Source organism: Sylvia atricapilla, chromosome 10, assembly GCF_009819655.1.
Source record: "Sylvia atricapilla isolate bSylAtr1 chromosome 10, bSylAtr1.pri, whole genome shotgun sequence".
NCBI classification, from domain to species: domain Eukaryota; kingdom Metazoa; phylum Chordata; class Aves; order Passeriformes; family Sylviidae; genus Sylvia; species Sylvia atricapilla.
Window position 1 is genome coordinate 3,579,558 of NC_089149.1, and position 24,524 is coordinate 3,604,081.

At 44.6% G+C, this 24,524-nt stretch overlaps 1 protein-coding gene and 1 long non-coding RNA gene across 2 annotated transcripts; both read left to right on the plus strand.

Moving 5' to 3' along the window:
* The first annotated feature begins 2,074 nt into the window (after window positions 1-2,074).
* LOC136365343 (uncharacterized) lies at window positions 2,075-5,616 on the plus strand. Its single transcript, XR_010744349.1, has 4 exons — window positions 2,075-2,197; window positions 3,766-3,894; window positions 4,390-4,515; window positions 5,494-5,616. It is a non-coding gene; the product is annotated as an uncharacterized lncRNA (long non-coding RNA).
* A 1,272-nt stretch (window positions 5,617-6,888) lies between these two features.
* LOC136365341 (multiple epidermal growth factor-like domains protein 6) lies at window positions 6,889-22,970 on the plus strand. Its single transcript, XM_066325704.1, has 10 exons — window positions 6,889-7,011; window positions 8,108-8,239; window positions 13,174-13,302; window positions 14,170-14,295; window positions 14,693-14,821; window positions 16,706-16,834; window positions 17,114-17,242; window positions 17,927-18,052; window positions 20,583-20,711; window positions 21,112-22,970. The coding sequence occupies exons 3-10, from the start codon at window positions 13,224-13,226 to the stop codon at window positions 21,189-21,191; spliced, it is 927 nt and encodes a 308-aa protein (XP_066181801.1). The 5' UTR covers window positions 6,889-7,011; window positions 8,108-8,239; window positions 13,174-13,223; the 3' UTR covers window positions 21,192-22,970.
* Window positions 22,971-24,524: the final 1,554 nt, after the last annotated feature.

The following is a 24,524-nucleotide window of genomic DNA, read 5'->3' on the forward strand; positions in this document are numbered from 1 at the left end:
AAGAAATCTAATAATTTAAACTTTGGATTAAATTATCCCTTTTTTCTCATCATGAAGAAAGAATAGGCCCAGGGATATTTGTACATTCAGTTGTGGAACTCCATGAAGTAGCTTCAGAATATCACTTTTTTCCTCAATCTTCAGAAAAGTACTTTGAAAATCAGGATTGTTCCACCAGGAGGCAAAAAAACTTTTGTGTCTACCCAGTAGAATAGTTAAAATTTTCTTCTCCAGAAATTTCTGCTTTCTTACCAGAATTTTCACTGAAACACTCTATTGTCTTTTTGGTAAGTGTAACAAGAGCTTTGCACACATACTCCAAAAACCTCCCACAAACCACTGGTAACCAGTCAGGGGATCTGGTGATGAGCTGGTTTTTCCTTTGGCTTGCTTGTGCTATAGTTCTGGTCTGTATTGTGGAAATATTTAGTTCTGCTCCCAAAAGTCGAGCCAAAGCTCTGTAGATGTGCTGAACTTTTCACTTGGCAACCAAGCTTCATTTGCAGAACAAACTTTTAGCTGTGATGGGACTGAGCTCCTGCTCTTTCTTGTGGTTTCAACGTGGACGGGGTCCAAGGGATGACAAGAACGAGCAGTGTGGAAAAGAACTCCTGGGAGAAATGGTGTCTGAGAACCAGGCTGGGAAGCTGGAAGCCCTCAGATGGGGAGAAAAGGATTGAGAACGGGTCAGAGGCTGTCAACCAAGTTCACCTCCAAGATGAAGAGTGTTTCACACCTCCCTTCTGTCCCCAGCGACTTGCTCTCCCACAGCACTGCATCATGTTCACTGACACCCTGAAAGGCAGAGAACTTTGATGGAAATTCACTGTTTGGCTGTGAAACGTGGAAGATGTCACATTCAGTGAGTGCAGGACATTCTCCTGGTTCAGAGACCCAAGTTTTTTTTGCCTCTCCAGATGAGAGGCTCTGACAGGAGCCCCAGAAATACAGAACAGAAACTGGGCAAGGAGATGATCCAGCTCCATCAACCCATTTTGTAATATTTTGGATGCTAGCTGAAGAAAACAGGGTAGCAGAACTGTTTGTTTTCCACCATTCAAAGCTGTCCAAATCTCCAGTGCAATGGAGACTGCAGGAATTTTTATCACTGCCATTTTTCACGGGCAGCAGCACCGAAAGCGGAGCATTTGCCTGCGAGATGACTGTGTTAAGTTTTCACCTGGGAGCCAGCTGCTTAACCAAACTCATGGAAAATATCACCCCTCTCTGACCAAAGAATGAGAGTCTGGGTGAGCAGAGGCACCCAGCTGTGAAAAATGAACACTGAAAACAATGAAGTTGTCAGTTCTCTTACCAGGATGCAAATAAATACCAGGGCTGTCAGGCTGGCCGTTCTGCTGGACCATTAGTTTAGCACAAAGACGTTCTGCAGAGCAGGGGATGACAGCTGATCCATCACCCCAGTGATCCAGCCCCTGCATAGAAAGCTCTTCAGAATGGGCTGTGATACATATTTTTAACCCACATTATTATGTTAGGCTTTTATGACACACATTATCTCTAAACTGTGAGCATTGCAGAGCAGTTTCAGTTTATGTGACCTTAATTTGCAGAATATCTTTTTTTTTTTCAAATACCTTTTGCAATTTATGTATTGGCTGCTATTTTGGACTTAGCAGTGCTGAGTTAACAGTTGAACTTGATGATCTTAAAGGTTTTTTCAAACCTCAATGATTCTATTATTGTTTCATGGTTAATATGTGGGGTTTTATATATATATGTATGTATTTCCAGGGATGGTGAAGTCACCGTTCCTTGAAGTGTTCAAAAAACAGGTAGACACATGGTCTACACGAAAAGACCAAATCACTTTGTGATTTGGTTTAAGGATCATGATGGTATTTGGCCAAAGGTTGGACTGATGATCCTGAAGATCTTTTCCAATCCTAATGAGTTTCTGTATGGACTTAGGCACCCTTATGATGTGAAAAGTGTCATCGGAGCATAGCTCCAACATGATTTCCCTGGCACTGTGTTGTGTCTCACACTTGCTGTGTGCTTCCTTGGATGCTTCCTGATGGGTTTTTATGGAGTTCTGTCATTGCAGCCTGCCAGGGGAACAGCTACGGGCCAGACTGCAGGAACACTTGCCACTGTCACAACGGAGCTCTCTGTCACCATGTAACAGGGACGTGCCTCTGCAGCCCGGGCTGGAAAGGAGCCACCTGCCAAGAAGGTACAGTTGGAAATTCAACCCCCTGCCTGTGGATTATAGGAGGGAAAAATAAAACCTGTGTTTGGGGAAAGCTCACTGGTATTTTAGCTCTCAGCTCGTTGCCCTGTGTTGTTGTTGGGTTTGGATCTCAGTGACGTGAATTGGTCCATTAAACTAATCCGTGATGCTGTGTTGTAGGATCCCAGTGTGCACAGGGCAGAGGGATGAATCAGCCATAAATTGGAAAGAGAGCTGATTTTGAAGGCTGATGAAGGGAGAAAAGGTCCATAAAACTCCCAATTATGATGCTGAAAATGAAGCTCTGTTTCTTTTCTAAGGGCTGCTTTACTGTCCCATGCACCAGACTGATCCTCGGCATTACCTTGTGCTGTTCCAGACAGAGCCTAAATCCAGAACATGTGAAAGACATTGAGCCTTCCAGCCTTGGCAATCAGAGCCATACGTGAGGCTCAAACACAAGCCCAGCTCCACAGAGCCTTAAGAAAAGGCTGGCAAAGAAAGGCTGCACTGTGGCTTGCATTGCACATCCTAATCCATGCATCCCAGGCAGTAGGAAAAGTCTGTCCATCCCTGTTGCAGAAGTTCCTTGTTCTGTGCCTTCCCCACGAGGTCCCTGGGGTGGCAGCAGTACCATGGAGCTCCTGGGTGAGCAGGGATTTGGAGTCAGCACCTCCACTCAGACTCTGCCCTTCAACATCCCGAGAGGATTGCTAGGGAAAGGGGATAAAAGCTTTCAGGGGTAGAGTGATATTTAAATTTAGCACATTCCCTTTTTAAAACTTGACATGAAGAAGCCTTTCCATGAAGGATTTAGAAATTGGGAAGGCACCCCAAACTCTTCTTGATGACATGTTAGGCATGACCTAAATTTTTTGTTTTGTCCAAGCGCCACAAATACAAAACCAAAATGAAAGTTCTACAATGGTCAGAGTAATTCCTTATTGGTTGTGTCCCCATTTCTGCTTGGTTGTACCTGCCACAGCATCTTCCAGGGCCAGAAGGGCTGTTGTGGGAAATGGATTTGTAAAGAATTCTCAAAGCCTGACAGAAGGCTCATGTGGTATGTATTTGTATGCAAATTTTGAGATTAAAAATGCTGACTTAGAAATGCCATGGAATAGGACAGACGTTGTTGAGGGAGAAATGGAACTAGAAACAAGTTTCCAATGATGGCCTTGCAAATAGACCAGACACTTTGGAGAAATAGAACTATGAAAGATGCATTGTAGTGAGACCCATGAGGGGTAATTTTGGATGACTGGCTTTAAGGCATTAGCAGCGTTGTGTGGCAAAAGCTGATAGGCCAAAAAAAACATTTATAATGTTTTGTAATCAGGAAATAGTTTAGCTTCTGATTGTGATGGTATGAATTGTAACATCTGTACTGTCTCAGCCTTCACACGAGACTGGAAATGGAATAAAAGTTTTTAAAACACCTCTCAGTTGCCCCATCTCTGGGGTCAGAAAAAGGGACAATCCAAGAGGCTCTAGGGTGGGAGAGGTGGTGCTGAACCTGTGTCCTGCTCCTGCACTTCCTGATGGAAGGTTTTCCCTGTCTCCCTTCACAGCCTGTCCCCCCGGCTGGTTCGGAGCAAACTGCCTGCAGCACTGCCTCTGCCACGGCCAGGCCACCTGTGACCCTGTGAGCGGCGAGTGCCAGTGTCCCCAGGGCTGGACGGGGACAGCCTGTGAGCTGGGTGAGTCCCACCACCCCCTCCACCCCTCCAGCACCCCGGTTCAGTCTCTCTGAAGGAGAGTTCAGTTCTGCTCAGGTCTGGTTTGAGACAACCCGGAGGAAAAAGGAGACAGAAGGATGGGAAACACCAGCCGGGGAGAAGTTAAAAAAAATGAGGTTGTTTAGTCAGAAATGAGAGGGCTGAGGAGAGACATGATATTGGTTCTTAAACTTATCCATGGTGCTGGAAACTTGCTGGGCAGAGGGGAGGAATAAACTGTTCTTTGTCCCTTGGGAACAGGGAAGATTAGTAATGAGCTCCATTTAAGGAGAAAGAAATCCTTAAAGAGGAAAATGGTGTGTTTCTAGAGAATTTAACCAAAGGAAGCTTCAAAATTTCCTTCACTGAAGGTTTTTAGGTCCAGTTTAGGTGGCTCATCATGCTGCAGAGGCATGAGGGAGTTCCTGCTGGGGTTGCTCCAGCCTGGCCCCCATCAGCCTCCCCTGCCCATTTCAGAGTGTGGGGACGGGCAGTTTGGAGAGGGCTGTGAGCAGAACTGCAGCTGCCACCACGGCGTGTGTGACCAGCCCTCAGGGAGGTGCCTCTGCCACGCCGGCTGGACCGGGGACCGCTGTGATGTGGGTAAGGGCAGCTCCTCCTGCAACTCCTTCCTTTTCATCATCAGCCATTTCTGCCAGGTTTCTATTTTTCTGACTTAAATTCCCAGTATTCTGCAGGCCAATCAGGATTTATCCCCTCTCACCGTGTCTCAGACCCACAGGCAGGTCTCTGCCCAGCCATGCCCTTGTCCAAATCATTTTATCTCCTCCTATCTCTGTTCCCTGCCTGCTAAGAAAATGAAGATATTTCTCTACTTTACACACACAAAGAGGAGCACATGAAAAGGAGGGAGTTTTAAGGAGAATTTGCCAGATCAGGCACCTGCTGCTAATTCTCTGTGGGTCATTGAGGAGACCCACAGTCAGCAAACTGGACTGTGATGGTTCAGACAGCTCAGATCTGGCACATGACTCAGAATTGACACAGCTCTTTGGCATGCTTAGAGCCATCAGAATCCCTGAAGTAAGGGCTAAATCTCATACACAGGTGACTTAAAACATGCTTTCAGCTCAGCCACTGAGGTGCTGTGCTTTGAGCAAGCCACAAGCAGCTTTCAGAGGTTTCCTAAGGTGCTGAGGACTCACAGAGCCTCAGCTACCAGTGCAACCTGTAAAACCTTCTCAGTGCCCACCTCCCTTTCTCTGGTCACTTTGCAGGCACTTGGGAGGAGGAAGCAGTTCCTGGGCACAGTTCCCACTGCTCAAACAGCTGTCCCTGTGTGCATAGCTGTGTCAAAGCAAACAGCATCATCCTTTCCATGGACCCCGTCTGGATTTGCACTCCAGGCTGTCACTCAGTCTTTGCAAACTTTCCTGTGCAGACTCATTAGCAGCCAGCGTTAAATACTTCTAATATTTTTAGCGTCTTCACCTTCACTGATGTTTTTGGCCACGCAGTTCTGTTAAATAAAATCCTGAGCAGGAGCTCAGGCAAGGAAGATGCTGGCTGATGGCCAGTGGAGGCAGCAGGTAGAACCTTGCTCTCTCTGCTTGCCCCCAGCCTGCCCGCCGGGATTTTTCGGGAAGCGCTGCGAGGAGCGGTGTGACTGCGCCCACGGCTGGTCCTGCCACCCCCAGACTGGAGCGTGTCACTGCCAGAGGGGCTGGCGAGGGAGGCACTGTGACAAACGTGAGTCAGTGAGTCAGTGGGCGAGTGGAGGCAGCTCGGGCTGGGGTGCACCCCAAACCCAGAGCTCTCAGCCACGCATGGATAGCTTCATGCCGTGGGGTCGGGATGGAGGGTGGTCACTCTGCCACCAGCGTGGTCGTGCCTGAGCCCTGGAGGGGCAGAGAAAATGGGGAGAGACCCCTCTAGGCTAGGGTGGGAGAGGCCCCTTTTCCCATGGGCCTTTGCAGCCCCATGTTAATGCCTCGTAGGTTCTGTTATTTCATTGGTTTATCCATTTGCGTCACTCCTGCTCAGACCCGTTTACCATATATGTATTTACATATGAGTATTTATATTTATGTGTATTCACCATATATGTATTTACTCCAGAATGTTCTCCCTTCCCTTAATCCCCATTGGCTTGTTTTTGCCACAGTGCTCCACCCCTGTCACCCTATTGGTTCACCCAACCTTTAGCCACTCCCCTGCACCACTTGCCTTTCTCCCTATTGGCCCTTGACCCTCAGATCCGCCCCTTTTACCCCCTATTTAACCCTGAGCCTTCAGATCAGTTCTCGTTCTCATCCCTGAACCCATTCCAGGCTGTCCTCACCCCAGACCCCTCGGACCCTGTTCTTGTTCCTGTGATGCCTTAGGAAGGCTGACCTAAAACAGAGACTGGGCAGAGCTAGAGTACAAAATATTTATTGAAAGGCTTTTAGGGTACACCTTAGAGAGGACAAGAGCCTGGCCAGGGCTGCACCCAAGGTGGACCCAAAATGGTCACAAAATGGACAAACGGTCATGAGGTCTCACAGTTTTATAAGTTTTGGTCCATTTGCATTTTGGGGTTTAATTGTCCAGTTACAGCTTCAGGCTGTGAGGTCCCATCCCTCCTAGTCCACCCTTCAGCCCAGTGTTTGTGCTTTTGGGCTTGAAAGTTGTCCCTGGCCTTCAGCAGGACAAGGATTTGTTTTGTGTCCCTGCTCTGTGAAGAGACCTTACCAGTGCTTAATCTGAGGCTCAAAACTACACCCCTGGGCAGCACAGAACCTGAAAGACATGAAAGCTCCGACTTAAGGCATCATTTGGAACAAAGCAGTCTTTGGATGCTCAGAGGAGAACCCCTTTGCTGTGTCATTGGCCATCTCACAGCAGTGTGCTCCAGGGACACAGGCCACTCCCCGAGACCAGCTGTGACCTGTGCTGTGACGCGGAGGTGCTGGCAGGGCTGGGGGCATGGAGGGGGTGTCTTTGACGGGGTTGGTGTCCCCCCTGCAGCCTGCCTGCCGGGTCGATACGGCGCGGGGTGTGCCCGGCGGTGCCGCTGTCCCCCGGGAAGGCCATGCCACCACCTGACGGGCGCCTGCGGATGTCCCCCGGGATTCACCGGCCACGGCTGCCACAAGAGTGAGTTTGTTACCGCAGGGCAAATGCTTCCCCTGGGGATTAATTCATACATCCATTTCTTGAGTCAAAACGTGGTGGTGTGATGGCTGAAGAGGGAGGAGACGAGGACCTGACAAGAGGGAAGATGGCCAAGGGCTGCTGGTCCCTTTGCCCAAGAGTTTGGCCGGCTCTGAGCTCGGTGCCAGCACAGTTTGGGCTGCTGGGGTTTTCCCTCTCTGTGTTTGCAGGTGTTGGACTGGCAGGCAGCAGCCAGGGGCTGAACTGGACCCAAACAGGCTGAGGATGTGCCAGCCCTGCCCACAGCCAGTGCTGTGCTGTCAGTAAAGCAGCAGCTCAGCTTTTGTTGGCCTTGTCCCATTGCGAGGCTGTCTATTCCTGCTCCCAGAGCTCATGGAAAGGAGATTTTTTGGTTTTTCTTAGCATGGAGTTTGGCCCCCCAGAGCTGTCTTTGGAAGCAGGCTCTTGCTCTGACCCCAGCTTCAACACCCTTCTTTGTTCCTCCATACAAAACTTTGCCTGCGCCCTGTTTTAGCCAAAGGAGGGCCAGTAATAAATAAGAATTGAAAGGACTGACATTGGTGTCCCATATCCTCCACTACAGGACTCTAAATGCTGACCTACAACCAGGGCAGCTTAATGGAAATGAGATGTAAGAATTAAATGTGGAAGGTCCAAAACCTGTAGGCAATGTGGCTGTCAGCAGGCAGAATGAAACCTGTGGAGATGTTGATGTTGCAGCAGGTTTACAAGTTTAAACTCTCTGCAAAAGGTAGAATGTCTTTATCCACACGCCTGGTCCCTTGGGAATTACACTGTTACTTTAGTCAATTTTACCTGACATTTCCCTATGATTTTTTTTTTCTAGTGACAAGAAAATTGTATCTGGCCCTTGACAGTTGGGCACAAATTGACTGAACAAAACAAAATCAAGCAGTCAAGTAACCCCCAAGTAAATGTAATAAATCCAAAGTCCCGGAGGAGAGCGTCATTCCGTAGGCAGGGATTTTATTTAATAAATTCCAGCCCTCTCTTTGTTTGAGTGCTGTGTTTACCAAGACAAATTTAATTTATTGGTTTGCATTTCTTCCTCCCAAAGCTTGTCCACCGGGCACGTATGGACAGGATTGTCATGGAGTGTGCCAGTGCTCTGCGGAGAATCAGGAATGTCACCCTGTCACCGGCCACTGCTCCTGCAGCCCGGGCTACCACGGGGCCCACTGCCACCTCCGTGAGTATTCTGGGGAGTTGCTGCCCTTCTCACAGAGAGCTGAGTCTTGCAGGAGCATCTGCTGAAGCTTTGGGTTCATCTGTGTCAGTACAGCAGTGACTGAGAGAAGTAGAGATTAATTATAGTATAAAAGCTGTAGTATGCAAGTAAGTTATAGTATAGGAAGTAAGCATAGGGTGGGTTAATTTACACTAAAAAATGTAGTTGTATTATTGCAAGGAATTAATTTTTAAAAGCATTTTCTTTAAAAAAAATTGTCAATAATGCTAGTTCAAAAATGTAATTAATTCAATTCTCCAAATGAATTTTTAAAACCACCAGTTTGCCAGCTCAATTCTTTCACTCTCACGCCACGTTAAAGAATGCAAAGTTCATTTTCTGCATTGCATCTCTCAGCTACACCTGGATATTGCGCAGCTCTCTCGTTTCCAAATACCAAATCCAAAATACTTCCCGAAATCTCTGCCTGCTCAAGTAAGGACAAATGGTTATGAGAAAACAACAAGCTGAAATTGGCAATAAATCCAAGTGATTCATAAAGTCCTTTCAGTTGCAGAGCCTTCTGAGGAACAATCAAATTAAACCAACTGTTACTCTGGATTGAAAAATGGTGACTAGTGTAGAGGACAAAATGCCAACTGGCCCAATGCTCCATCATAAAAAATATTCCCAGATCCACATGGCTCATGCTGGTATTTTAGGACATCTGTAAAGTTGTTTCTGGTGGAATGTGGCAACTGATAAGAAACACACACCAAAGCAGCCAATAAAGGAGACAGTTAATTACCTTTTTTATTTACGGCTTTAATTTTGATTTTACTCCACGGCTTGTAATAGTCTCATTTAGAGCAGGGAAAAAAAAAAAGAAAAAAAAAAAAAAAGAAAAAAAACACCAAACAATAAAAAAGATATTGTCTTTCTTGCTCAGTTTTTCTCTTTTTGGTGATTGCTGATTTCCCTTTCTTGGGAATCCAGTACAGCTCTGTTTGGCTTAATTGCTTTTTTGGTGTGACAATTTGGATACAAAAGCCAGCTGTCACACGTGCAGCTCTAGTAAGGGTTAAACCACTGTTTTATTCCTTGAGCAGAAATAGTACTCACTTTAGAGATGGGCCTTTGTATTGCCATCACGTCATCACAAGTTATTCTTTAAAATATAAATTATAAATAAAATAAAAAGGATTGATTCTGTCCTCCATGCATCAGTTTTTGCTGTAAGTGAGATCGAAATCTGGCCTTCAGTATTGGGACTGGAGCCATCTGGATCCATTATACATTAGATTATAATAAATGTTATAGTAGAGCAGTAGTGGAGATCAACTATTTAACAGGATCATTTTAAAAGACTTAATCATGGTCAGCCTATTACCTTTATGTAGCAATTTCTCAGTAGTCATTACCTCTGTGTGTAGCACTAAATCTCTCATTACAGTAAATGTCCTCAAACTTACTTAGGTACTTCAGGTTTTATTTCAGAATTTTAAAATTTAAAGCATTAACAATTACACTGAAGTTCTGATAGAAAAGATATAAAAAGATTCATTGCAAAATAAAATGTGTGTTATGCTGCATTTAGGGGGGTTTTTGGCCATGGATTTCTGTGTAGCTGAGATTAAACCTAAAGAATATGAGATCTCAGATTTCATGGTGTTTTGTACTCTGACATTCCAAAAATGTACAGCAAATTCTTAAACACAGGTTTGTTAGATATTTATTGGAGAAATAATGAAACGATGGAAGCTCACAGAAAAATACCCATCTACGTTGGTGTTGCTCACGTTGTCCCCTGTGCCACTCAGAGACAGACACAAAAACCAGAAAGAAAAAAGTTAATTGTGAGTTATTTTAAGTTCAGGTCAGTAGAGGGGGAGATCGTGGGCCTGATTCTGAAGTGACTGGGTGAAAAGCAAGGATGGCTCGCGTGACTTTGGTGGGAATACTCCGAGTTCCTGCTGTCCTCTCTGTGAGGAAAGCTGGGGCTGCTCCAGGGTGAAGAAGCTCCCGACAGAATATTAAAACCAGCACAGGGAGCCGCTCCCAAATGGGCTCTGGTCCAGTCAACATGTGGTTGGATGCTGCTGGAAACAGTTTCTGGCAACTGTTGCTGTATTTATAGTACAGTGAAAAAAAGGTTCAAGAAAAGTTTCTATAAAAGGTGTAGTTGGCTGGGAAATCAAATTTCCAGGAGCCAAGAGCAACGGGGCTTTCATGTTCTCAAATTTTGGAGTGAGGAGCTGAAAAAGTCTCTTGGCAGGGTCCAGAGGAAGCAGACAATCTAGCAATAAGGTTCCCATCACTTGTCCATAACTTGGTGGATGGGCAGATCTACTTGTTAAAAGGAGTAAAAAGCAATAAGTGGTGGTGAAATGATTTAAAAAAAAAAAAAAGCATGGTGTGTTCCTGTGACATGGACTGGGTTGGGACACCCAGAGCCAGAAAGATCTCAGCAGCTTCACCCTCGAGCTGTAGGATGTGTCAGAAAGGATTATTTGACAATGCAATTAATAGCATTGGTCAGAAAAGCCTCAGAGTGTGCAATTGCTATGGAAAGATGTAGGAGCTCTCGGTCATGACAAACCCACTCAAAGCAGAAGGAAAATCAGGAAATGAGGTGGAAATCTGTCTGCCACTCTTTTGTGCGCAGAAAAAACAGAAGTCAGCAGCACAGGAAACTGTTAAATTAGAAAATGTCCTTATGAGATAACTGGTGGTGCAAGAATAGCCCTCTTTGCAAAGGCAGAGCCCACTGAAATGGTGCAAATTGCCCTCGTTATCTGCATCAAAATTCTTCTGCAAAGTGCTAACAGATGAGGGGGCCTTGTTGCTGACCATGTGCACGCCGCAGAGGCTGAACATACCCTGCCTGTGCTGCTCCTTCTCCAGCCAAAATACAGGAAATTCTGCAAGGACAGAGAGTTTGGTAAGGAGGGGATTGCTGCATCCCGTTCGGTAATGGAGCAACTACTGCTTCAGGAATGGAGCAACTACTGCTAGCTCTGAGCTAAGGAACAGCTCTGAAAGCTTTGCCTGGGAGAAGCAGCATTTTTGGAGTCTGGAGACAGAACTAAAAAAAAAAAAAAAAAGAGAAAATCCAGAAGGAAAAGAAGGAGGAAAAGAGAAACTCACATAGAGTAATTAAATCATTGGATCTGGATGTGGCCTTAACTTCAGGTCTTGGTGGGAATGAAGGGAGTGTTGCAGGGCTCACTCCTCCATGCCAGGGCTTGCACGTGGAACAGATTTTGCATCCTGGCAAATGGAAGCACTGATGACAGAGCATTCATTGAGAAGAATCTGTGTTTGAGAAGGGCTGGGGAGAGTATCTGCATCTTATAAAAACGTGTATCTGTTTAGTCCTGATGATCTGCTATCCTGGTTTGAGCAGAAGCCAACGTTCAGTTTTATTTTAAAAGGCATCCCTTCAAAGCTTCCCCATAAGCTCTCCCTTGCTATTGAATAGTTCAGAGAAGCCAGAGATTTCTCCAGCCACTCTCTCTCAGGCCATGTTTTCATGCCTTTAGGAAAGACAAAATACACGAAGTTATTTATGTACAGATTGCAAGGGATCTGTTGCTTGGAGACGTGAGCAAATATATTTTCAACCAGGTTTCCAAAGTAGCCACAGACTTTGCTGCTGCCAGGGAAGAGAAGGAAAGGGGTGAGCAAAGAAATGACATTTAGAGATAGTAGCACAAGTGGAGCTGTTGGATGATGATCATGCTGCTCAAGCACCAGCTACTCCTTCTTCCACTGGAAAATTAGGAGAATAACCTGCATCTGCAGAGCTCAGAGGTGGCACACTGGAGGTTCACTGGTGCTCATGCCCAGCAGCTCTGCCCAGCTCTTCCCCTCAGTTCCAACCTCCATCACTCTAAAGATCATCCTGGAGCATGGCACTAAGCATGGCAAATGCTTTTTACATCTTCCTGATCTTTTGTTCAATTCTCCTTGATCATTAGCTGTCCAAAAAGAAACCAGAAATCATCACTACCACCTGGAAAACCTCTCCATAGACAGTTTGTTGCATTTAACACTGGCTCAGCAATCCATCCAGGTGTAATGAATGATTCTTGTGCTTCTTACAAAATACTTTCCTCAGAGAATTTTCTGGCTTTGCATTTAAATAACGTTCCTCCCGTGTCTATCTTCTGAGAAGGTGTCTTCTGAAATTCTGTGTTCCTCTCGTGCACATTTTCATGGTCTTCCATCCACAGAGTTGGAAGGGGACTTAAAGCCCATCCAGTTCCAGCCCCTGCCATGGGCAGGGACACCTTCCACTGCCCCAGGTTGCTCCAAGCCCTGTCCAGTCTGGGCTTGACACTTCCAGAGATGAGGAATCCACAGCCTCTCAGAGCAACCACTAACAGTGCCAGCTCCAGTTTGCAGAGAAGGAGTAGATTAGAGAGGAAGCAAACTTCCTCCAACTTACACATTTTTAGAAAAGTGACCTATATCCATAAAACAGCTGCTAGAAGTGACAGAAAAGGCTGACACCTTCTCACTGGCTTGGGCAAACCAGGTGGCTGCTGCCAAAGGAAGAGGGAGAATGACCCCATCTCTCCTTCTGTATAGGAGGGAAAGAGGGAATATGTTCATTTGGAACAGAAATCCCAAGAGGAAAACTTCCGTAGAATGGAGCTTGCTTTTCATAATACTGTCACATAAGGGGAATGGGAGAGCACAGAGCCAGGAGCAGCAGCACTCAGTCCAGCTCTCCAGGATTTGACATTACAGTCAGTGCTGTCCCAAGGGCACGCTGTCCAAAGCAGCCATCTCCTCCTCAATGCCCACTGGTGGCCCTCTGCAAGTGATTAACATTAGAAAATAAAAATCAAACGTTGATTGAAAGCAACGAAGTTGCTTAAGACATGAAATACAACTGCCCCAGTAGCAACCTAACCTAATTGCTGGGTGTTTTTTTTCTTTGAAAACAGGGTGTCCAGAAGGTACTTACGGCTCAAACTGCCAAAATCCCTGTAAATGCATGAACGGAGGCCACTGTGACCCCGCGTCAGGAACGTGTGACTGTGCTCCTGGTTTCATCGGAGCCAACTGCAGCAAAAGTAAGCCAACATTCATGTTCTGCTTCTGTCAAAACACAGCAAAGAGAAGCATTTGCATAAGAGCTTGTCAGAAAGAAAACCAGACAGATCCCAGCTACCTCTTCCTTGAATTGTAAATCAGGATTCCAGCTTTGTAAAAAAATCTCATGCAAAATATTTTCCCTTGCTCCTGCATGCATGGAAGCAAGGACACTTACCCCAGGATTACAACCTGCTTGCCCAAATTTATTTCCAGAACCAGCTCAGCATGAATTGCTCAAGTTCCTTCTTCCTGTCCAAAATCTCGAGGTTGAGAAATTATCTCAATATTTTGCTTCACACTGCGGTGCCATTAGTTTCAATAAATGGGAAAAAGATCAAGTTTTGTCATGGCAAAACTGGTAAAGACTCCATGGCAACCCTACTGTTACTCCTCTGTTTCAGAGCTAAATGGTGTGGCTGAATTTCTGTGCTGCTTCCAGAGCTCTGCTCTCTGTGAAGTTCTCTTCAGCTTATTCACAGAAAGGCAATGTTTGAATGTTTGATTGCCCATGACTTTGCTCCTCAGTGTTGGGTAGCATCAATATGAAGGAAGGAAAGGTGTTTTAAGCTGGAATGATGAGCAGCTGATATTTCAGTTGTACATTCACTCTCCTGATAGGAAAGACAGTGAATACTCCTTGTGAAATCATGGGTTGTAATGTAATCTCAGAAGGTAAAGCAGTCATGTCTTTGGGTGAGTTTTGACATCATAGTTGACCCTTAGAAGTGCATTAGGTGGAATAAAAACAAAGCCAGCTCTTCCTCTAAGACGGCAGCTATGTTAAAAATGAAAACTTCCACTGGATCAGAGCTCTGTGTGTTTAACAAATCCTGTGCTCCCTGCAGCTTGCCCTGGGGGCCGGTTTGGGAAGGACTGTGCCCAGTTCTGTGCCTGTGGCAGAGGCCAGTGTGACCCAAAGACTGGCGAGTGCACCTGTGCCCCTGGCCACACGGGACCTGCCTGTCAGCAAGGTAACAAAGCAGCACCAGGTCACCTCGCCAGAGGGTGACACACTTGAGACACCCAGCAAATAAACTCCGTGCCAAACATTGTTCACAGCCACGATAACGCTGCACTTTGGGGTGCTCAGCCTCTGTCCCTCCCCTCTCCATCACCCGGAATAATCCTGCCCACACCTCCCTGCCACCCTCGGTGCCAGGGCACGGGGATCTCCAGGAAGATGAGGGGATATGTCAGGACAGAGTGTTTGGGTGGAACTGATAATAATTGTGGAGTAGTGTCCCACCACCCTAGGGAGACACTAACCACACATGGGGAGCATGTGTTTGCATTTATTCCCTGTCACCTTCATCCTTTTCTTGGGGTGCTAATTTTTGGTTTTTTTCAAACTTTGTTAATTCTCTGTAGTGTGTCCCCAGGGACAATATGGCCCCAACTGCCACCTGGCATGTACCTGTCAGAATGGTGGCATCTGTGACCACGTGGATGGCAACTGCACCTGTGGGCTCGGCTGGACTGGAAGATCCTGTGAGAAAGGTGAATTCCTACTTCAATGGCAGGATTTGTACACTCAAGCTGGGGTTTGCAGTGTCCCCACACACCCACAGAAAAGAATAGTTTCAGAATTGTCCCTAATTAGAGTTCCAGGTCTTTTTTCAAAGACAGTTTCCTCCTGAGTCCTGCTCATGAATTCTCTTGCACACTCCTTATTTCATCTTCACTTCGTTATTTCTTCTCCAGTCCAACTTATGTGTTCTTTGGTTCATAGGAATACTGGGGTTTGTCTTCTTCCATGTGATACTCAGAGCAGCAGAAGCCTATGTCCTCCTCCTCACTGGTTATGTTCTTCTCTTTCATTTGACTCTGGACTGGAGCTGAACTTCCCATTTATTGATTGCCCAGAGGTTCTGACAACATCTGTCCAGAGCAAATGGGATTGTCCTGCTCTCTCACCATTACTTCTCCCTGACAGCTGTCCCCTGTGCAAGACAAAGCACACTAACAGAAGAAGTTCATATCCAGCTCCAGAATCTCTTCTGTCAGCCCAGTCTTCCCACAACTGTCCTGCCCATCTCCCAAAAACCATTCTGCATTTCTGTGTCCCTATTTTTCCCTGTAAGTGAGAGATATCTCTATAGTTATGGACTTAAATGTTCAGGAAACCACGAGTTTGCTGGTGTGAAATATAAGTAAATAGTTCTGAGTACACATTCAATAAAAATGTCATCATTAAATCATAACTGCCATGGTTCAAGCTCCCCAACACCCTCCCAGGCTCTCATTTACAGCACTTCTGCCCCTGACACCTGTAGAATATTCACCTCAAACTCCATATGTATCTATACCAAGGACTGTTTGTTATAGGGGAGTGTCCCCATATAGAAGTGCCATATGGAAATGACACTTTTTAGCATCATTCTGAGATGCAGTGGTTCCATCTGCATCTGAGGAGACTCTACCTCATAGATAAAACATCTCTGGCATGGAGCACGGTGGGCAGATATGCACACGTGGTATAAGGGACTGTGTGTTGTATCACTAGAGAGCTTCACTATTTATCTTTTGACAGAGGGAGTGAAATTATTGGAAAATTGAGTCTTGATCTCCAGAGCAGTGTGGGTTTGAGTGTGTTGTGACTGGAAATCAAAGACAGCTAATCAGGCATCCTTTTAATAGAGATTAGATATGATGTTCCTGAAAGATCCTGTCTGGCATTTGCAGAGTTCTCAATCTGATTATTTGGACGGCCACGCTCGTTTAAGTTCGTCTGCCCAGATTCAAATTATCCCAGCAGTGGGAAGTTAACTTATTCAGAGATGATGCTGAGGTTAATTATATTGGCACAGTCCCTTCTGCATGACTTGGCTTTCAGTAATTTGAGATGTGTTTAGTTCTGTAAGAGCAGATAGCTCATTATACATGGACAGACTGTTGCTATGTGTGAAAAAGATCCTCCTGGTTTTATTAGGAATTCGAATAGTGTGAACTCCAATGATAACACAGAGGAGGAAAAGCTTCATGTTTTCTTTCACACTTTTTAAGTGCTTAAAAGAAAATATTGCTGTAGATAAAGAAAGAAAAAAGAAAATCTAATTTATGCCATTCACTACAGGGCTTTACAACTCATGCTGTGGGTTCAGCATCGAGTCTGTGAAGAGACAAATTGAAAAAGGCAGATTGTTAAAACTGTGAGAAAATTGCTGTTCAAACATCTATATAACATAAAAGATTTCTCTCCAAAATATGTAAATGCATCATCATTGTGCAGAAATCCTGTGTCTTCATATCCAATATTCTTGGGTCTGCAAATCATCCTCCAGGCATCATGTCTCAGCAATGCAATCTCTCACATACGAGGTTTTTTGGATGAGGGCAGTGATTGTTTGTCTGTCTGTTTTTCTGTCCATGTCCTGCCAGCAGAGTGCCTCCCAGGGAAGTATGGGGCTGGCTGCTCCTTGGACTGCCTGTGCCAGCACAATGGCACCTGTGACAGGTTCACTGGGTGCTGCAGGTGCCCCGAGGGTTTCTACGGCCACTCCTGTGAGCACAGTAAGTGGGGTCACTCGGGGTAATTGTCACAGGTTTGGGGCTTAGGAGTAGTCAAGAAACACCCCACTGGTTCAGTTAAAATTTTGGGGATGTCTCAGATCATCCAGCTCCTTCCAGATCTTGCATGGGTGGTACAAGTTTAAAAGTCCATGGCCTTATTAAAGTTAAGGATAAATACCATTTTTTGTAGAGGCTGCCAGGGAATGTCACAGAGAATACAGAGGATTTTAATGGTGCGTATGGTTTTCTCCATGAACCTTCTTCATTTTCATTTTTCAGGATGCCCCCTTGGATTTTATGGGCTGGGCTGTCTTCAGGCCTGTGCCTGTAAAAATGGAGCGAGCTGTGATGCAGTGACAGGACAGTGCCTTTGTCCTTTGGGTTATCATGGTGTCCACTGTGAAAAAGGTATTGGTACACCTCTGATGGGAAAGAAAAAAAAAAATCCGAAACAAACAAAAAAAACCAACCAAAAAAAAAGCAGACCTCAAAAATCCTCATATCATTACTGAAATGTTTGTTAGGAGGCACTTCTTCCATATTTTGAGCTTAATGAATACCCTGAAACACTGAATTTGGGGCACATTTCTTGTTGTACAGCTGCGTGTTCCCATTCCCTTGTAAATTAACTAATCTGGTTCTGATTAATACAGTGAAAGTCCTGGTCTCCATGATGTCTTGCAGCAATGAATTCCACATGCCATTTATTAAAGATAAGTCCCTTTTACTGATTCTAAATTTGCTTCTAAAACTCCAAATAAGATTATTAAATAGGTGCATGTCAGACCTGTTGAGTGTTATGGAGAAGTCTTCTAGAGAGTTCTAATTAAAAATAAAAATAAGTGCCAGCTACATTTCTGGGACAGATTTACAGATACCTTTGAGAAGTTAGATTAGACGACCCCAGCAGAAGGAGAGCTCGTATAAATATTGTGCCCATTCCACTATGTTTGATTCTTCATTAAGCTTGGCATTTACACTGACTTCAGCAGAGAGTTTATGAGCTTTCCTCTGAGACATCGTGGGAAAACTCTGGGTTTAATGTACATCTTGCTACTAAAATGTGCATCTGAAGTGTTCTCTTGCTGCCAGGCTGTGACAAGGGCTGGTTTGGTGAGAGGTGCCAGCATCGGTGTGACTGTGGAGATGCTCCTTGTGATCCAGAGACTGGGAAGTGCCTTTGCCCACCTGGGAAGACTGGAGACAAGTGTGACATTGGTAAGGACAATATTTTTAAGGGCTGGATTGTGTTTAATTAAACCACTCAGACCTGTTGGTTTCAGAATAATTGTAAAAGGACATTTGCTGGTGTTCAAGAGCACATTGTTTGTAGAAAATTGCTCTTTGGGGTTATCGACACCTCTATCAGCAGGCTTGTACCTCTTGATTTAATCAATATTTAAATTGATATACTGATAGGAAAACTGTTCATGGGTCAGCTGTAAAATGTCACTTGCCTTGAGTTTTGGAGAACACAGGCTGGGGAAGAATAGACCAAGAAGTTTTGCAAATGTAGTGGGGGAGACTTCAGAGGGTGCAGTTGGGCACCAGGGGCTCCAGTTGCTGTGTGTTTTGTCACAGTGACATTTGTGACCATTTTCAGACCGAGGCAAAAGTATGTCCAGCTCTGGATTTGCTTCCCCTGAAGCAGGATGGAATCCCCACAAACGAGGGGAGTGGAGCTGCAGCAGCTGTGCTTGCCCCTGGCCCTCAGCAGCAGCCCAGAACTTTTAACCCAAATGTAATTCCCTCCTTTGCAGCACCTGGGCTGTGTGTTGGCCCACAGGAGCAGAATTCTTCCGTAACAAGGATATAAAAATAGGTGAGAGAATTTTCCTGTAGGGAGAACCAGCCCCACGGCTGTACCCTGATGGGGTTGGGTGCAGGGTTGAGAGGCAGCAGTGGCAGATTCCTGAGCCTGTCTCTGGTCACAGCTGTGACTCTGATCATGATTCAGGGCCAGGTTGGATGGGGCTTGGAGCGACCTGGTCTGGTGAAAAGTGTCCCATGGCCATGGTTGGAACCAGATGACTTTAAAGGTCACTTCCAACCCAGACTATTCCAGGATTCTGTGATTAGGATGGAGCAGTTTTAGGGTGATCACTGGAGTAAAAGGAATTGCACTGGTTTAACTGAGTGCCAGTAAACATTAGTGATCCCAGAGCTGTGGCAAATGAGATAAAAAGAGTGAACATCCATCCATGTGCTGCTGTGGTTCACCTGGAGCCAAAATCCTCCTGAGCCCCTGGAACAGAGGGGGAACATTATTTCTCCTTTTGTTCCAGGATGGGGCAGAAATAGATTTAAGCAGGCTGTGATTAATACAAATTACTGTGAATTTAAGCCTTAGTGCAACTTGCAAAACTAAAAAGAGAAAGCATTTGATTCCCTCTGTGCAGTGTTCTGTGGTCAGTCAGTGAAGCTCCCAGTCAGCAGTGCTGTTCCAATGTGAGCCACCCTCACTGCCCCACAGCACTGGATGTCCCTGGGCTTTTCCAGTAAAATTTTAGGCACAAGTGGAACGCAAGGGGGAAGCTCAGCACCAAAAATGGGAATCGAGGTTCTCCTCCTTGCAAACTCTGCGAGTCATTTTTATTTTTCTTAAAGCAGCTAGGGTAGCCCCCATCCATGAAAAGCTGTTATGGGGTAGGTTTTATTTGCATTTTTATTTTCAATTAGGCTCAGTTCATCTGTGATATAACTGTGAGCAGCTGTGACTGTGCAGCAGCCATAAAGATAAAAGGCCTGATTTTAATTTGAACTCTGGTAAAGCACCCATTAAACAGGCAAAATGTTAATTAAAAAAAAAAAAAAAAGAGAGAGAGAATATAGCAGACTTTTATGGGCTTTCTTTTTTCTGTAGTAAATTAACATTGCAGACTTTCAAACAGATGTCTTAAATACACATTGTTATTAACATGAAAATGTGGTATTACATAAATTAAAATCAGGACCAGAGGTGTTTGGGGAGACCTTTTCTCATAACATTTCCTAATTGAAAAGGCCAAGCTCGGAGCGCAGGGGGCGAGTTCTCCCACGTGCTGGGGCTGCAGCTGATGCAGGGCTCAGCAGGGCTTTATTTACCTGAGGGTGCTCGTGGGAGAAGGCAAATCCCCTGGATACAGGGTTTTTCAGCGAGGTGAGGGAGAGAGGGCCACTGTTTGCTGTGTGTTTCACACCCTGCCCTGTGACCCTGCGGCTCACTTTCCTTTCCTGCCTGTCCTCAGATGCATAAAAAATTTCTATGAGGATTTACCAGCATAGATATGAAATGTATTTGCATTTGGAAGTGAGGTTTTTCTGTGAGTTTAATTTGCCTGGAGGTAGTAGAATTGTGCAATCAGGGCAAGACACGAGTATCTATAAAATGGATTAATTCTCAGTGTCACATTCTGTGAGGGAAGGCTCTCGGCCAGCACGCACTGACAGCCCAGCCACGCAGGAGATAGTGTGGATCCAGGATGCTGACAGCAACTTTCCTGAGCAGATCCCAAGATGTTCTCTGTTGGGCTGTCAACCCCTGTATTTACAGCAGTAATGATTTCCATTCTGGGAACCTCTTCAGGACAGCTGGGCTGCAGCTCGGGCAGAGCATGTGGCAGACGAAACTTGACGACTGCCGCGCTTTCCCAAATGTCATGTTTTACTGTGAACAGATGTAGGTGTCTAAGCAGCTTCCTGATCCCCCAGAAAAGGGGGGAGACTACCAGGAGTGCTCAGCCTCTCCCAACCCCTCCTGTCCTTGCAGGGTGCAGGCCAGACAGGTTTGGCCCCGGCTGCTCCCTGCGGTGCCAATGTGCCGGCAGATCCCGCTGCCATCCCCGCAACGGGAGCTGCGCCTGCCCCGCCTCCTGGATGGGACCAACCTGCAGACAAGGTGAGCAGGCTGAGGGGTGGCAGCCTTTCCTGCTGGGATAGAACACCCACCTGCGGGCTCGAGCTGGTGGTCGGTTTGGGTGGGAGTGTCAACACATTGGATTTGGTTGGATAATTTCTCTTCTTAATGAAGTTGAGTATGGAGGGAAAGTTTCCTCTCACTTGTAGTCTAATCAGAGTTCCTCCTATAGTTTAGGGAAAACTTTGGGAACTTTCTGATTTGGAGGTGTTTTACAGTTTTGCCTGCTCTCTGCTTCTGTGAGGAGGCCTCTGTAACTCCCCTTCTACCTTCTTTTCAAGACCTCCATTTATTGAATTATTTAAGTGTAAATTGTATAATCTATATAATATTTCAGTATTAGGTTATATGGACCTAAAACCATTTCTATTTAATTCTCTAGGTGGCCCTCCAAAGCTTCCTTTTTATGAAGAACAAGCTCAAGAAAGAGGGAGTATTTTTCCAAGAGCTCTACAACAGTAACATTTGGACTAATAAATGAACTGTTTTATATGCACAGACGGTATTTGAATTTGGATATGAAAACAGTTATTCAATTCAGCTTGAATTGTACTGAAGTATTCACACTTCTTATGGAAGACTACAGAGGCCATTTAGTAGCTGGATCCTTTTAAAAAGTTGAATCTGTTTCATGTGCTCATTCCTAGCCTCTTGCCCCTCCATTAATCCACTCTGGACATTCTTTCTGGTATTAATATAATTCATTTCTTGAAAGCCTGGACATGTTTTTAATCAGACCAGCTCCAAAGAGTGTCAGGATAAGCAGCGTGTAACACATCACCATGGAATGAGCCACACTCCGTATCACGGACTTTCTAAACCCACTTGACAACCAGCACCAAGTTTGAAGAGTGTTCCACAGATTATTTCTCTACAGATTGACTGCAAAATCACATTGCACAGAAACTAGAGGGATTCATCAGGTTAATTCCTCTTTGAATAACATTGTGTGTTCTAGAGAGGCATGCAGTCTAATTTTGAACTTGCAGCTGAAGAAGAATCTGCCACAATCTGACAAGACTCCTCAATACATTGTAAATTTATTTAAGAGCACCTTCTGCATTTCTGGTGTGGTTTGACTGATTGGAAGGTCTCTGTCTGAAACTGTCTTCCAAAGAGCATGGTGTCATCTGCCAGACTCCCCTGGCATTCTGTGTTCTCACATCTTACCAGATGAATGTCTCAGTTTGTCAGGCCAAACTGTGCAGCACTTCTCATCAAACAGTATCTGCTAATGCAGAAAAGGTTTTATTTTGAATGGAGAAAGCAGATAGGAAGCAAGGAGAGATGCTTAAAAATAATATTTTTTGGTTTTGTGCTTTTATTGAGCCTTTTTTTCTTTTTTAATCATCTTACAACAACCCTGGTCCCATTCGACAGCTGCTGGTGGCCACTTCATAGAACAGAGACATTTTGGTGCTACTTTGTCTGTTTAGGCAGATTTTCCTTTGATATAGAAATATCATTATAAAGAGATTTATGTTCTGTATTTTAATAACCAGGCCTAAAGATATCAGAATGCCTCTTTATATCTCTCTTTAGGTTAGGAGTTACAAAACCTGTATAGTAACCTCTTGATTCTGACAGTACCAAAAATGCACTTCAGAAGGGGCAGCAGGAACATGGTAGACACAGAGTATGGGCAGTTCCAGCTCTCGTGCTGACCCTCCATTCACCACCAGAACACACTGCAGCTCTGCAAGAGCAGGGCTTCGTTTTGCAAGAGACAAAATGACAACAATTGGTGGTAACTTGGGATTTTTAGAAGAAGTTTGTTGCTGTGGTTGGGTAAGGGATGAGCTGGTGAAGCAGGGTCCAGGAGGTTGGATGGGAAGGTGAGGTAACAATTTTCCCCCATGGTTCACCCCAGGTCTTAAACACATCTGCAGCCAATGACTGTCCAGGCCAAAGCAAGTGACACTTCCTCCCCTGGGAGTTTATTTCAAATTGTGATCTATGGGAGTCAGTACAGTTTTAGGTGGTTTTTTTCCAAGCTTCATGGAAGCCTTATTGTTGTTATTCATCACTTCATAGGTATTGAAAGTAAAGGTGTTTGTGAATGTGTCAAAATTAATTAACTGACTGTGCTTTCAGCCAGAAAATCACTGTGGCTGATCCTGATCCCTTTTCATTTCTTCTGTAGAGCTCAATGAATGTCACTGGAAGGTTCATTTAGTGTAAATGTAGCAAAATTATGGTCCCAGAAGCGTGTGACTCTCAGCAAGGCACTGACATTTTTAATGTTCTTTTGGAGCTGTGATGGCCCGGGTCTGATCCTACAATTATGTGAATTTGGGGCAATTCCACTGCACAGGACCCTGTAAGGTAAATCTGTGAGACAATGAGATATAATCTTAGCAACTGCTGGAAAAAAACAACTCAAGTTGGCAGCTGACATATTTTGATCTTAGCTCTGTATTCACTGCAGAGCCAAACTACAACAGTAATGCAAGTGTCACTCTGTGCTCAAGATTTTTTGTAGAATCTTTGAGTGAGTAAAGCTGTAGAAAACCTCTGGAGGGCTGAGTTTCCCTTTAAAGCCTGGTCAGCTTCAGAGTCATATGGGTCAGAGATTCATCATTCAAGTCAAATTTCAGAGATTCCTCCCACCTAGTTTTGATTATCTCCAAGAATGGAGATCCCACCACCTCTTTGAACCTGTCCTAGTGAAAATTTAATGATCTTACTTTTTTTTTTCTTTTTTTTTTTTTATTTTTTTTTTTTCCTGGTTTCTAATCAGAATTTCTTAAGTTTCATCTTTGGTCCACTGCTTCTTATCCTTTCAGTGTGGATCTCTGAGGAGCCTTTGGCTTCCTCTCCCCCACAGCCCCCATGGGGTAGTTGGCTACAGACTTGGTCTTGTTTTCTGAAGACACCCCATTACCTCAGTGACCCTCCACTGGCCACATTCCAGCTCATTCCACCTGCCCAGAGACTGGTGTGGTTACTCAGCAACATAGAACCCTTTACACTGCTGTCAGACAGCAGAATGTATCAAATGTACTGTTTTTCTCTTGTTTTTGTAGACTGATGTGTGATTTGAGCAGCTAATCAAAGGAGAAACCTTTGTCAAGCCATAATATTTACACCTGTGTATACTTGTTTACATTTTCCACAGTACCTTGATAATAGAATTGTAAATATGTAGTATAAGGAAATAAAAGATTTTTGTATTAAGTGTTTTTAAAGGATGTCACGATTTTAGGTACATGATGAAACACGTATTTTAAGTGACTGATACTGAGCCTGTGCCAATGAATTAAGAGGCCCAAGTAGATTTGCCTTGGGAAATATTTCAGCAAACTTTTTTTAAATCAAAAAATGCCAATTCATGCAAACCACTCCACATGCAATAGACTTTTTATTCAAAATGTTTCTTGGCTTCTTTATGTTATTACCTTGGGAAAAGAAATTCACTTCAGTGCCATCAAATAGAGCATTCTGATTTGTGGTTCTGCATGATTTTTTCTTCCAAAACAAAGTACAGTCACGTACAGGTAAGAATCAGAATTAATAATTTCAAAAATGTTAAAAGGGGGATTTTTATTAGGGCAATTGGAATGTCTTACCTTGGTTCTTATTTTTTTCATAAGGCAGAGAAAATGTTTACAGGATTTTGTTTTCTAGGAGAGCCACAACTTTACATTATTAACTATTAATTAAGGAAGTTTACTTGCTTCTGATGTCATTGTTCTGATTCTGCTCCTTACTACAGTTTAACACATTTACCTAATTCTTTGCCTACAAAGTAGTCTTAAGTAGACAGGATGGAGTTCTTCAATGGAAAACTGACTA